This window comes from Hylobates moloch, unplaced genomic scaffold (genome assembly GCF_009828535.3).
Source record: "Hylobates moloch isolate HMO894 unplaced genomic scaffold, HMol_V3 SCAFFOLD_7, whole genome shotgun sequence".
Lineage (NCBI taxonomy): Eukaryota > Metazoa > Chordata > Mammalia > Primates > Hylobatidae > Hylobates > Hylobates moloch.
The window spans coordinates 124741414-124757084 of record NW_026652282.1 but is presented as its reverse complement, the minus strand read 5'-3'; the positions used below and the strand labels follow the sequence as shown (position 1 = coordinate 124757084).

The window sequence follows — 15671 nt, the reverse complement described above, 5'->3', positions numbered from 1 at the left end:
CTTCTCAGCCCTCCAAGTCTCTAGGAAGTTCCAAAGTTCCCACATTTTCCTGTCTTTTTTTTTTTTTAAGTTGGAGTCTCACTCTGTCGCCCAGGCTGAAGTGTAGTGATGTGTTCTTGGCTCACTGCAACCTCTGCCTCCTGGGTTCAAGTGATTCTCCTACCTCAGCCTCCCAAGTAGCTGGGATTACAGGCATGTGCCACCGTGCATGGCTAATTTTTGTATTTTTAGTAGAGACGGGGTTTCACCATGTTGGCCAGGCTGGTCTTGAACTCCTGACCTCAAGTGATCTACTGGCCTCGGCCTCCCAAAGTGCTGGGATTACAGGTGTGAGCCACTGCACTTGGCCTTCCTGACTTCTTCTGAGCCCTCCAAGCTGTTCCACCTTCTGCCTGTTATCCAGTCCCAAAGTTGCTTCCACATTTTCAGGTATACTTACAGCAGCACCCTACTACCTCCTGGTACTAAGGTATTGTATTAGTCCATTCTCACACTGCTGTAAAGAACTGCCTAAGACTGTGTAATTTATAAAGGAAAGAGGTTTAATTGACTCACAGTTCAGCATGGCTGGGGAGGCCTCAGGAAACTTACAATAATGGCAGACGGGGAAGCAAACACGTCTTTCTTCACATGGTGGCAGAAGAGAAGTGTCAAGTAAAGGGGGGGAAAGCCTCTTATAAAACCATCAGATCTCACTCACTCACTATGACAAGAACAGCATGAGGGTAACTGCCACCATAATTCAATTACCTCCCACTGGGTCCCTCCCACGACACATGGGGATTATGGGAAATACATTTCAAGATGAGATTTGGGTGGGGACACAGCCAAACCATATCATATGGATATTTTGCAGATATTTCCTCCTGTTCTGTGGGTTGTCTCTTCACTTTATGAAGATCGTTTCATTTTCTTTGCAGAAGCTTTTGAACTCGATGTAATCCACTTGTCAATTTTTACTTTGGTTGCCCATGCTTTTGAGTCTTACACAAACATCTGTACCCAGGCCAGTATCATGGAGCATTTCCGCAATGTTTTCTTCCAGTAGTTTCATAATTTTAAGTCTTAAATTTAAGTCTTCAATCCATTTTGATTTTATTATTGTGTGTGATGAGAGATAGGGGACGAGTTTTCTTTCTTCTACATATGGGTTATTCTGTTTTCCCAGCACTATTTACTAATGAGACTTTCCTTCCCGTATTGTATGTTCTTGCTGCCTTTGTTGGAGATGAATTTTCTGTAAATGTGTGGATTTATATCTGGGTTCTCCATTCTGTTCCATTAGTCTATGTATCTCTGTTTATGCCAGCACCATGATGTGTTTTTTTTTTTTTTTTTTTTTTTTTTTTTTTTTTTTAAGTATTGCTTTACAGTAAGTTTTGAAGTCAGATACTGTGATGCCTCAGGCTTTGTTCTTTTTGCTCAGGATTGCTTTGGTTATTCAAGGCCTTTTGTTACTCTACATAAATTTTAGGATTCGTCTTTTATTTTTCTGTGGAGAATGTCATTGGTATTTTTGGTAGGGATTGTATTGATTTGTAAGTTGCTTTGTGTAATATTGTCATTTTAACAATATTAATTCTGTCAATCAATGAGTGTGGTGTATATTTCCATTTTTTGTGCCCCCTTCAATTCCTTTCATCAGTTTTTTATAGTTTCCTTGTATTGATCTTTCAAATTTTGAGTTAGATTGATTTTTAGGTATTTTGCATTTTTTGCAGTTATTGTAAATGGGATTGCCCTCTTGATTTGTTTGACATTGGCATATATAAATGTTACTGTTTTTGAATGTTGATTTCATATACTGCAACTTTATGGAATTCATTTATCAGTACTAACAATTTTTTGTTGGAGTCTTTAGGTATTTCTAGGTATAAGATCATATTATCTGCAAATGATGCTCCATAGGCAACAAAACAAGTCTGAACAATTTAAAGGAAATAGAATTTATATCATGTATCTTTTCTGTCCACAATGGAATAAAACTAGAAATCAGAAACAAGATGAACTTTGTAAACTACACAAACACATGGAAATTAAAGAACATGCTCCTGAATAACCAATAAGCCAATGGAAAAATCAAGTAGTAAATTTAAGACCAGGCACAGTGGCTCATGCCTGCAATCTCAGCACTTTGGGAGGTCCAGGCACACCGATCCCTTGAGCTCAGGAGTTCAAGACCAGCCTGGGCAACATCACAAAACCTCATCTCTACACAAAAAGTACAAAAATTAGCCAGGTGTGGTGACATGCACCTATAGTCTCAGCTACTTGGGAGGCTGAGGTGGGAGGATCACTTGAGCCCAGAAGATTGAGGCTGCAGTGAGCCATGTTCATGCCACTGCATTCCAGCCTGGGTGACAAAGTGAAACCCCATCTCAAAACAAAGTGTATTAGTCCATTCTCATGCTGCTAATAAAGAAATACCCAAGAATGGGTAATTTATAAAGGGAAGAGGTTTAATGGACTCACAGTTACACATGGCTAGGAGGCCTCATAATCCTGGTGGAAGACAAAGGAAGAGCAAAGGGACATCTTACATGGAGGCAGGGAAGAGGGCATGTGCAGGGGCACTCCCCTTTATAAAACCATCTTATCTCATGAAACTTATTCACTATCAGGAGAACAGCATGGGAAAAATCCACCCCCATGATTCAATTACCTTCTACCGGGTCCCTCCCATGACATGGAATTATTACAATTGAAGGTGAGATTTGGGTGGGGACACAGAGCCAAACCTTATCACAAAGCAAATTTGAAAATGTACTGAAACAACAAAAATGGAAATACAACATAAAAATCTATGGGATATAGTGAAAGCAGTACTAAGAGTAAAGTTTACAGCAATAGACACTTAAGTGAAAAAAATAGAAAGACACTCAAAAAAACAACCTAATGATGCACTTCAAAAACTAAAAAAAAGTAAGAACAAATCAAACCCCAAATTAGTAGAAGGTGTAACAGTAAAGATCAGTGCAAAAATAAGTGAAATTAAAACAAAATATACAGAAGATCAATGAAAAAACTTGTTTTTTGAAAAGATAAAATCAACAAACCTGTAGCTACACTAAGAGAAGGAGAGAAGACCCAAATAAAATCAGAAATGAAAAAGGAAGCACAAGTGAGATCTCCGAAATAAAAAGAATAATTCCAAACTATTATAAACAATTATATACCAATAAATTAGAAAAACTAGAAGAAATGGATACATTCCTTGACACATACAGCTTACGAAGGCTGAACCATGAAGAAAGAGAAAACCTCAATAAACCAATAATGAGTGATGAGATAGAAGCTATAATAAAATTTCTCTCATCAAATAAAACCCAGGACCTGATGGCTTCATTGCTTAATTCTAGCAAACATTTAAAAAATTAATAATACCAATTCACTCAAACTCTTCAAAAACTTAAAGAGATGGGAATATGTCCAAACTCATTCCACAAGGCCAATATTACCCCAATACTAAAACCATACAAGGCCACAAAAAAAGAAAACTAGAAGCCAGTATCACTGATGAACATAGATACAAAAATCCTCAACAAAATACTAGCAAAGCAAATACAACAACACATTAAAAAGTTTATTCACAGTAATCAAGTAGGATTCATCCCAGGAATGCAAGAATGGTTCAACATATACAAATTAATAAATGTGATAAATCACATTAAGGGTGTCAAGAACAAAAAGCCATGTGATTATTTTAATAGATGCCAAAAAAGCATTTGATAAAATCCAACATCCATTTATGATGAAAACCCTCAACAAAGTGGATATAGAAGGAATATAACTCAAAATAATAAAGGTTGTATATGACAAACCCACAGTTAACATTGTGTTAAACAGTGAAAAAATTGAATTAATGTAGTTACTTGTTTCACTTTGTTTTTACAGCTCTTATTATCATTTGTAGACATTCATTATTTGTTTAGGATAACTGTGTCAATACTTATGCTCACCATTCCTTTTTGCATCTTTCTGCTGGCTATATTTTTAAACACATGAAGATCTTCTTTTAGTAGTTCTTTTCATGATAATTCATTCAATCATCTACTGATTTAAAATTCTTATAGAGCATCTGCTATATGCTATGCAGAGTTTTATGTGGTGTAGATATAGCAGTAAACAAAACAAAGTCCCTGCTCTCATGGAGCTTCCAGGCTAGTGGAAGCTGGCTAGTGCAGTGTAAACAAATAAAAAATATTTTTTTTTCAGTGCTATAAGGAAGAAAAATAACTCATGGTAAGAGAAAGGGAGATTACTGTTAATGATAGGATATTCAAGCAATGCTTCTGATACAGTAACTTTTGATTGAAACCTGAAGGCTGTGAGTGATTCAGTCATGAGAAAACCTGGAGCAACAGTGAAGATCTGTTCATGGTAAATTCTCTGCCTTATTTTACTTATCTAAAATTATCTTTATTTTGACTTCACTCTTAAATGATAATCTAAGTTTGGCTATAGAATTCTGAGGTGATCGTTACTTTTCTGTCAACATTTTCTTCCCAGGTTTGTGAGTTTTTATGATGAAGGGATGTTGAATTTTATCAAAGGCTTTTTCGGCATCAATTGAAACGATCATATGGTTTTTGTCTTTCATTCTATAGATATGCTGTATTGCATTGACTGAATTGCATATGTTGAACAATCCTTGAATCCCAGGGATAAATCCCACCTGGACATGATGAGTGATCTTTTTAATGTGTTGTTGAATTTGGTTTGCTAGTATTTTCTTGAAAATTTTTGCCTCAATATTCATCAGATATATTGTCTTGTAGTTTTTTTATGTGTCTTTGTCTAGTTTTGGTATGAAGGTAATGCTGGCCTTATAGAATGCTCTTGGTATAGGATTCCCTTCTCCTCTATTTTTTGGAATAGTTTGAGTAGGATTGGTATTAGTTCTTCTTTAAATGTTTGGTAGAATTCATCAGTGAAGCCATCAGGTCCCAGGCTTTTCTTTGCTAGGAGTCTTTTTATTATGGCATTGATCACATTACCTGTTATTGGTCTGTTCAGGTTTGGATTTCTTCATGGTTCAATCTTGGTAGGTTTGTATGTATCTTAGAATTTCTCAATTTCTTCTAGATTTTCCAATTTATTGGCAAATAGTTGCTCTTAGTAGCCAATAATTATCCTTTGAATTTCTTCCTTATCAGTTTTAATGTCTCCTTTTTCATATCTGATTTTTTTTCATTATTCTCTCTTTTCTTCTTAGTCTGGCTGAAGGTTTATCAAGTTTGTTTATCTTTTCACAAACCTACTGTTTTTCATTGATCTTTTGTGCTGTTTTATTTATTAAAGTTTCATTTACTTCTGCTCTGATCTTTATTATTTCTTTTCTTCTACTAATGTTGGGTTTGGTTTGCTCTTGTTTTTCTGGTTCTTTAAGATGCATTGTTAGGTTGTTTATTTGAAGTTTTTCTTCCTTTTTGGTAGAGGCACTTATATCTATAAACTTCCCTCTTAGCACTGCTTTCATTGTATGCCATAGGTTTTGGTATGTTGTGTTTGCATTATCATTTGTTTCAAGGAATTTTTCAATTTCTCTCTTAATTTCTTCAATGACCCATTGGTCATTCAGGAGTATGTTGTTTAATTTCCATGTGTTTGTGAAGTTTCCAAAATTCCTCTTATTATTGATCTCTAGTTTTATTCCATTGTGGTCAGAGAATAGGCTTGATATTATTTCAAATTTTTAAAAATGTTTTAAGGCTTGTTTTGCAGCCTAACATAGGGTCTATCCTTAAGAATGTCACATGTGCTGAGGAAAAAAATGTGTATTCTGCAACCATTGGAGGAAATGATCTGTAAATACCTATTAGGTCCATTTGATCTATACTGCAGATTAAGTCCAATGTTTATTTGATGATTGTCTGTCTGGACTATCTGTCCAATGTTGAAAGTGAGTTGTTGAATTCTCCAGCCATCATCACATCGGGCTCCATCTCTCTAACTCTAATAATATTTGCTATATATTTCTGGGTGCTCCAGCATTGGGTGCATATATATTTACAATTGTTATTTCCTATTGCTGAATTGAACCATTTATCATTATATAGTGACCTTCTTTGTATCTTCTTATAGTTTTTTTCTTGATACCTATTTTGTCTGATATAAGTGTAGCTACTCCTGCTCTTTTTTGCTTTCCATCTGCATGGAATATCTTTTTCCATCCCTTTATTTTCAGTTTATATGTGTCTTTAAAGGTGAGGTGTGTTTCTTTTAGGCAACAGACCACTGGCTTTTGCTTTTTTCATCCATTCACCCACTGTATTTTTTTTATTACAGCATTTAGTCAATATACATTCAGTATTATTAGTAGTAAGCAAGGACTTACTTCTGCCATTTTGTTATTTGTTTTCTAGTTGTTTTATGGTCTTTTCTTCCTTTTTTCTTCCCTTCCTGTCATTGTTTTACTGAAGGTGATTTTCTCTGATGATACGATTTAGTTTCTTACTTTTTACTTTTTAAGTATCCATTGTATGGTTTTCGATTTAAGTTTACCATGAGGCTTGCAAATACTATCTTATGCCCCATTATTTAAGCTGATGACAACTTAGTATTGTTCCCATAAACAAACAAACAAGGAAAAAGAAAACTAATAAAAATTCTATACCTTATTTGTTCCCCCACTTTTTAACTTTTTGTTGTTTCTAATTATATCTTATTGTACTATGTCTTGGAAAGTTGTTGTAGTTATTATTTTTGATTAGTACATCATTGAATCTTTCTATGAAGATAAGAGTAGTTTACACAGCACAGTTGCAGTGTTATAGTATTCTGTGTTTTTCTGTGTACTTAGTAATACCAGGGAGTTTTGTACCTTCAGATTATTTCTTATTACTTATTAATGTTCTTTTCTTTCTGATTGAAATACTCCCCTTAGCATTTCCTGTAGGGCAGGTCTGGTGATGATGAAATCCCTCCGCTTTTGTTTTTCTGGGAAATTATTTATTTCTCTTTCATGTTTGAAGGATATTTTCAATAGATTTACTATTCTAGGGTAAAAGTTTTTTTACTTCAGTACTTTAAATATGTCACGCCATTCTCTCCTGTCCTATAAGGTTTCCATTGAAAAGTCTGCTGCCAGATGTATTGGAGATCCATTCCATGTTGTTTCTTTTCTCTAGCTGCTTTTATAATTATTTCTTTATTTTTGACCTTTGGGAGTTTGATTATGAAATGTTCTTGATGTAGTCTTCTTTGAGTTAGGTCTGCTTGATGTTCTATAACCTTCTTGTACTTGGATAATGAGATCTTTCTCTGGGTTTGGAATATTCTCTGTTATTGTCCCTTTCAATAAACTTTCTACCTCTATTTCTTTCTGTACCCCCTCTTTAAGGCCAATAACTCTTAGATTTGCCCTTTTGAGGCTACTTTCTTGTTCCTGAAAGCATGCCTCATTGTTTTTTATTCCTTTTACTTTTGTCTCCTATTACTGTGTACATTCAAATAGCCTGTCTTCAGGCTCAATAATTATTTCTTCTGCTTGACTCATTCTACTATTAAAAGACTCTGATGCATTCTTCAGTATGCCTATTGCATTTTTCAGTTCGAGAATTTCTGCTTGATTCTTTTTAACTATTTCAGTCTCTGTTAATTTTATCTGATAGAATTCTGAATTCCTTCTCTGTGTGATATTGAATTTCTTTGAGTTTCCTCAACACAGTTATTTTGAATTCTCTCTCTGAAAGGTCACATATCTCTTTCTCCAGGTTTGTTCCCTGGTGCCTTATTTAGTTTATGATGTGGTTTAGCTGTGTCCCCACCCAAAACTCATCTTAAATTGTAGTTCCCATAATCCCACATGTCACAGAAGGGACCCGGTTGGAGGTAATTGAATCATGGGGGTGCTTACTCTCGTGCTGTTCTTGTGATAGTGAGTGAGTTCTCAAGAGATATAAGGGGCTTTTCCCTCTTTTGCTTGGCACTTCTCTCTCCTGCCACCACGTGAAGAAGGATGTGTTTGCTTCCCCTTCTGCTATAATTGTAAATTTCCTGAGGCCTCCTCAGCCATGCTGAACTGTGATTTAATCAAGCTTCTTTCCCTTATAAGTTACAGTCTCGGGTATGTCTTTATTAGCAGTGTGAGAATGGACTAATACAGTAAACTGGTATCACAGAGAGTCGGACACTGTTGTAAAGACGCCTGAAAGTGTGGAAGAGACTTTGGAACTGGATGACAGGCAGAGGGTGAAACAGTTTGGAGGTCTCAGAAGAAGAAAGAAAAATGTGGGAAAGTTTGGAACTTTCGAGAGACTTAGAGGGCTCAGAAGACAGGAAGATATGGGGAAGTTTTGAGCTTCCTAGAGACTCGTTGAATGGCTTTGACCAAAATGCTGATAGCGATATGTACAATAAAGTCCAGGCTGAGGTGATCTCAGATGGAAATAAGGAACTTGTTGGAAACTGGAGCAAAGGTGACTTTTGTTATGCTTTAGCAAAGAGACTGGTGACATTTTGCCCCTGCCCTAGCGATCTGTGGAACTTTGAATTTGAAAGAGATGATTTAGGGTATCTGGTGGAAGAAATTTCTAAGTGGCAAAGCATTCAAGAGGTGACAGAGGGAAATATGGGGTTGAAGGCCACACACAGAATTCCCACTGGGGCACCGCATAGTGGAACTGTAAGAAGAGGGCCACCATCCTCCAGACCCCCCAGAATGGTAGATCCACTGACAGCTTGCACCATGCACCTGGAAAAGCCACAGACACTCAACTCCAGCCCATGAAAACAGCTGGGAGGGGGGCTGTACCCTGCAAAGCCACAGGGGTGGAGCTGCCTAAGGCCATGGGAGTCCACCTCTTGCATCAGCGTGACCTGGATGTGAGACATGGAGTCAAAGGACATCATTTTGGAACTTTAAGGTTTAATGACTGCACTGTTGGATTTTGGACTTGCATGGGGACTGCAGCCCCTTTGTTTGGCCAATTTCTACCATTTGGAATGGATGTATTTACCCAATGCCTGTACCCCCATTGTGTCTAGGTAGTAATGAACTTGCTTTTGATTTTACAGACTCATAGGTGGAAAGGACTTGCCATGTCTCAGATGAAACTTTGAACTTGGACTTTTGAGTTAATGCTGGAGTTAGTTAAGAATTTGGGGAACTGTTGGAAGGACATGACTGTATTTTTAAATGTGAGGATATGAAATTTGAGAGGCACCAGGGGTGGAATTATATGATTTGGCTGTTCCCTCATCCAAATCTCATCTTGAATTGTAGTTCCCATAATCCCCATGTGTCATAGGAGGGGCCTGGTGGGGGTGATTAAATTATGGGGGCGGTTACCCTCATGCTGTTTTCATGATAGTCAGAGAGTGCTAATGAAATCTGATGGTTTTATAAGTGGCTTTTCCCCCTTTTGCCTGGCACTTCTTGCTGCCACCGTGTGAAGAAGGACCGTGTTTGCTTCCCCTTCTGCCATGATTGTAAGTTTCCTGAGGTCTCTCCATCCATGCTGAACTTTGAGTCAATTAAATTTCTTTCCTTTATAAATTACCCAGCCTCAGGTATGTCTTTATTTGTATCATGAGAATGGAGTAATACAGTTCATTTGGTGAGTTCATGTTTTTATTGGATTGTCTTTATACTTCTAGATGTTCATCAGGTCTGGGCATTGAAGAGTATGGTATTTATCATAGTCTTCTCAGTCTGGACTTGTTTGTACCCCTCCTTTTTGGGAAGGCTTTCTGGATATTTGAAAGGACTTGGGTGTTGTGATATAAGCTGTATCTGTTTTAGGGGGCACCTCAAGCTCAGTAACACTGTGGTTCTTGCAGTCTTTTAGAGGTTCTGCCTTAATGTTCTTAGACAATATCCAGAAGAATTCTCTGCATTACCAGTCAAAGACTTTTATTGGCTTCCCTTACTAACTTTCAAACAAATTAAGTCTCTCCCTATATTCTAAGCCACCTGAAGCTGAGAGTGGAGTGACAAAAGCACCCCTATGGCCACCACCACTATGACTGTGCTGGGTCAGACCTGAACCCAGCACAGTATTGGGTCTCACTCAAGGCTTCCTGTAACTACTTCCTGGCTCCTGCCTATGTTCACTCAAGGCCTTGGTGTTCTACGATCAGTATATGACAAAGCCAGCCAGGCCTGTGTCCTTCCATTTGGGGTGGTGAATTCTTCCAGGCCCTTGGCAGATCTAGACATGCCATCTGGGAGCCAGAGACTACAGTCATAAAGAGAAATCTATCTGGTTTTTTCTTGTACTGCAGCTGAGCTGGCTCTCAAACCACAACATGCACTCTTCCCTACTCCACCTTCCCCTTTTCATAGGCAGAGGAGCCTCACCTCATGGCCACCACCACCACAGCCCCACAAGAGTACTGCCGGACTACTACTGATGTTCCCTTAAGGCCCAGAAGCTCTTCAGTTAGCTTGTACTGAATACTTCCTGGCCTGGGACTCACCTTTCAGGGCAGTCTCCTCCAGTCTGGCCCAAGGCAGGTCCGGAAATGCTGTCTAGGAGCCAAGTCCTCAAATCAGGGTCCCCAAGAGCTTGCTTGATGCTCTTACACACTGAGGCCAAGCTCGTACCGAAGGTTGAATAAAAAAATCCCATTTACTCTTCCCTCCACTTTTTTCAAGCGGAGTCTAGTCCCATAGCCATCACAGCTGGGAATGTACTGAGTCTCACCTGAAGCTAGCAAATCTCAGAGCCTCATCCAAGGCCTACCACATAGTGTTTGGGTATCACTGCTGGTTAGTCAGGGCCCAAAGGCACTTTAGTTAGCAGGTGATAAATCCTGCCAGGGTTGGTTCCTTCCCTTCAAGGCAATGGGTTTCCTTCTGACCCAGTGTGTTTCTAGAAATGTCATCTGGGAGGTAGGGCCTGTAAAAAGGGCCTCACAACTCTGACTGCTGCCCTATCCTGCTGTGGCTGAGCTGGTATCCAAGATGCAAGACAAAATCTTCCCTACTCTTCCCTCTCCTCTACTCGAGTGGAAGGAAGCGATCTCTTCTGGAGCTGCGAGCTGTGCAGCTTTGGGTTAGGAGAGGAATGAAGCCAGCACTCCCTTAGCTGCCCTGGCTGGTGTCTCCATAGGTCACATGTCTCCCCACAATCAGTCCACTGGCTCTGGGCCCAGTTTAGCACTAGAAATCACCTACGAGTTGCTGCCCTTGTGGCCTAGACTGCTGTTCATGTTTACTTAGGGCTCCAGAGCACTTTAGCCCAAGGTGGCAAGGCTTATGGAAACTGAAGTTGCAACTGCTGGGATCAGTGATTCCCCTCTGGCTAGGGCTAGGATAAATGCTCCCTCCATCGGCAGGCATCAGCTAAGTTTGGTCTGGTTTTGCTTTCTGCTGTAACAGGGAAGCACTAGTTCAATGTCCCACAATTGCTGTGCTCTCCCCCTCGTCAGCGTACAGAACAGTTCTCCATGCCACACCACCACTGACAGCAGATTGGGGAGGGGTGGTGTCAGTGATTCAAGACTGTTTTTCCTACCTCTTCTGTAACTCTTTCAGTGATATGTAGTTAAAATCAGGTACTGTGAGTGCTCTCCTGATTTTTAATTCCTATGAAGGTGCTTTTTTGTGTGTGTATAGATAGTTGTTAAATTGGTGGCCTTGCTGAGGGGGGGAGGGACAATCAGTGGAGCCTTCTATTGTGCCATCTTGTTGTGCCCTCAACAACATTTTCAAAGTGTATTTTTATTGTCTTTTTGGTTTCTATTGTTTCATTTAAGAAGTCAACAGAAGTGGTGGTTATAAGTCAAGTGGTCATATCTTTGTAGGTAGTATGTCTTTTCTGTTTTGTAATTTTAAAAATCTCTTCTTTGGTATTCTTTAAATTCATTATGTACTGGCTGGGATCTATTTTAATTTATTGAGCTTGCAATTCATTATGGTACTTGAAGCTAAGGATGCATATATTTCAACAATTCTGGAAATTGTAGTCCATTACTACTTTGAATATCGTTTCTCCCCTATTTTCTTGAATCTCTCACATTTAGAATTGTAATACATGTATACTGAAACTTTTATTTTTATCCTTCATAGTACTATATCTCCCTTTCATATTTCCTATCAGTTATACGTCTTAAATGTGAACTGGGCAATTTTTCCTCATATGTATTTTCCAGTTCACTAATATCTCTTTCATAATATCTAATCTTCAATGTAACACACCCACTGAACTTTTATTTTCAATGACTATTTTTCTTTTACAGAAAGTCAACTTCAGTTAGATAGATCTTTTTCAAATTTGCTTTTACTTTCTCCCTTCCCCTCATAACCTTTATAATTTTAATTACAGTTTTTTTCATAATCACTACTGGATAATTATGTTATATGAAGTCCTTGGAGGAGTTCTAATTCAGTTTTATCTTGTATCTGTCGACCCTTACTTGTAACCATTTCCTTAGGTGTTTTGTCATCAAGGACAGTCAAGTAATTTTCAGCAAGCATTAATTTGTGGTTCTGTCCTTCCAATTTTTTGTGTGTTTGCTTTGGCAAGTCAATCTAGTGGTATACCCAGCTTAAGACCAATTTTTATGTTAAGTTTTCAGCTTGTAAACTTCAGATCAGGCAGACAGTATACATTTGGACGTCAATCCCACATATGATTAGAATTTTGAGGTTGCTTCATTTCAGTAGAAACACTTTCTCCTCAACTCCTCCCCCTTCCTTTTTGAACTTTTGTATTGTGATCTGATTTTGTCTAGTTAAGTTGATCTAGTTTACCCTTTTGCTAAGCTCTTCAGGATCTTGCCTTTATGTGAAAGTCTAGTTCCAGCTTCTTATCTGCTACAGTCCTGCCTCCTCTTCCTCTTAAAAGTGTTCCAGTTTAGGCAACCAATGATATGATCTTTAAATCTGTAGGCAGGAATGTTTTTGGTATACTAAAGGAAGAGAAATGCCAGAATGGCTAATCTTTAAAGGAAAGAGTGTTTGGAGAATAACTTAGGAAGGCAAGGGCCAGCTTATGGCAAGGAAAAGTTCATTCCACATATGATTGGAAGCCATTAGGGGATTTTAAACCAAAGAATATTCAGCAAATTCTGGCTTTCATTTCTTTTAACCTGGCTATCTGGAAGTGTCCCCTGTGCCTTGTGTAGTTCAGTGGTCAAATATTTGGGCAGATGTTATACTCAGATTTTGGGACTCACCCTCTCAGTGGTTCTCTTGTTCCCAAGACTTCCTCATGAATTTTCATCTTCCAATCCAGAGCTTATTCTCTGATAAGCTAATACTTTTTCAGATTTCCTCCACTTGAATTGTGATGGATTAAGGAATTCCTTCAGTCTAAATGGTAGCAAATCCACAAACATCACCCAGCTCATTTCTTTCATTTAGTGGACCACTATCTTATTGTTCCTGCCTATTTTTTTTAACTGGGCCCCAGGGTCTCTCCTATTTGTGTGTAGTATAGTGATCAGCCAGAATTTTTGGCAGAATGTATATTCAGATTTGGAGGCCCATCCGTTTTGGGATTCTCTTACTTTTGAGTCTTCCATCCCTAATGGTCCAGATTCTCTGCCACCTTGAGCCGGTAAGGCTATTGTATATGCCACAGGAATTCTAGGTTTGGGAAGCACCTTCAAGAAAGAAAAATCACAAACTCACAATTCTAATCTATTGCTGCTGCCATCTTTCAAAGGTAAACTCACCTTAGGTTTCTGTCTGCTTTCAGTCACACTCCACTGCTTTCAAGTAATACAGGTATATACAGTTGTTGTTCAGGTTTTATAATTAATAGCTACAAGAAAATGTACTTAAACAATTTATTATGCTGTTACCAATACCTGGAACGTTTATTGTTCATTTATTTTGTATTTAGATAAACAGCAAATTTGAATATTTTCTTCACATTTATTAGCAATTTTTATCCATTTCATGACTTTGCTGTTCATTTACCCATTTTTATCTTATTTGTCTATAAGGTATGTTTTTTATCTTATTTATCTATAATATTTCATTATTTATTGAGGATAATAAGCTATTCGCTAATCAGACATATTGTTATTTTGAGGCTCAGATTAAATGTATGATAAAATGCAAGGTTTCGGTTTTGTGGCGATTTTTATATTGGCCTTTGATGTTCATATGGGGTCATTAAGCAGTAGAGACAAGGTAAGAAACTTGTTCTTATTTGGGTGTCTCTGCATAGAGGAGGGAGCACTTGCCTTTTCATAAGGCAAAGTCTTATGATCAGCTTGTGTGCCGTGTGGGGATGTGTTGACAGTGGTCTTCCTTAAAAACGCCTTGTCAAATATGTTATCCCCATGCTTATTAATCTCCATGGCATTATTTCTCAATCATAATCATTTTCCTTACACACCAGGAGCTACTGTTAATAGACTGCTGCTTCTCTGCATCAGAGGAAATACTGCAAGGTAATTAATATTTGCTAAGGGCACTATGAGCCCTAACCAGAACTCAACTGAAACATTGTTTTTCTCTCTTTTCATCCCTAGGAGTACACTATTGATGTATTTTTTCGGCAGACATGGCATGATGAAAGACTGAAATTTGATGGCCCCATGAAGATCCTTCCACTGAACAATCTCCTGGCTAGTAAGATCTGGACACCTGACACCTTCTTCCACAATGGCAAGAAATCGGTGGCTCATAACATGACCACGCCCAACAAACTGCTCAGATTGGTGGACAACGGAACCCTCCTCTATACAATGAGGTCAGAGAGTGGTGGTTCCCACCCAAAGTATATTGGGAGTAGGACTGGGCTTGAAAGCAGAATGTTTTAGAGTATCCATTGAAAATTCCCTGAAGTGTATAGATTAGAAATGTACAGGTATGTATATACTTCCTAATACGATTGCATGCATACATACTCACAGACATATATATTCTAATAAACACATAAATAGAGTTGCATAGATGAACATTTTGAGAAACACAGAGGTATACGTTCATGATTTGTATATGCATGCATACCCAAAGACACATGTGGACTAACACAGAAGGACATACGTATTCAAGGACACTGAAATACACAAATTCACAAAAACATACACACAGGCATGAACGCTCATAATTAGAATTGACTAGGTTTAACTGCAACAACAAACTATCCCTATGATGCAGAGCTGTGAGAATCAAATGAGGTAACTGGGTATTTTGTGAAACATACGGTGTTTTATAAACATAAATTTAAAAATACTTATTTTAATTTTTTATTTATTTAAATATATTTATTTTATGCTACATTACCTTCGGATACTGAGGATGATAATAAGTGAATTTTCCAAACAATTTAAGATTATATCTATATCGATCTATACATGGTGTTTATATGTGTGTGCATATGTGTGTGTGTATATATATATATAAATCTTCATAAAATATAAATTACATTTCATACTTTTCCAACTCCCAATGGATAAAAACATCACAATTTTATGTATTTCATGACTTATTACTGTCATAGAGTTATTAGGCATTAAATTTTGCTGTCAAAAAAATAAGTTTGAAAACATTTTCAGTGCAATAAGATTCTTTCCCCAATACTGAAAACCATTCTTGGTTTTTGGGTTTGCTTTTTTATGAATTTGCTTGTTCCTCCGATATCAGTTGTCACTTCCTGAAGCTTCCTTCCACATTAATGAGTGCTAATTTTGTGTAGTGGAGCTTCTATGGCTATTTAGAATTGCTGTTATTTGTTATTTTGCAGAAGAAACCTCAAATAATGCAT

The 15671-nt window shown here is 37.8% G+C and overlaps 1 protein-coding gene across 3 annotated transcripts in view; it reads left to right on the top strand.

Moving 5' to 3' along the window:
• GABRA3 (gamma-aminobutyric acid type A receptor subunit alpha3) overlaps nucleotides 1-15671 on the top strand; it is a 267252-nt gene that overhangs the window by 165448 nt on the left and 86133 nt on the right. For all 3 annotated transcript variants that reach the window (XR_009214353.1, XM_032757751.2, XM_058441782.1), the window contains exon 5: nucleotides 14434-14654. Coding sequence is in view for 2 of the 3 variants with exons in the window: in XM_032757751.2 (XP_032613642.1) it covers nucleotides 14434-14654 (221 nt within the window). In the remaining variant the exon portion in view is untranslated. The remainder of the gene's footprint in view (nucleotides 1-14433; nucleotides 14655-15671) is intronic.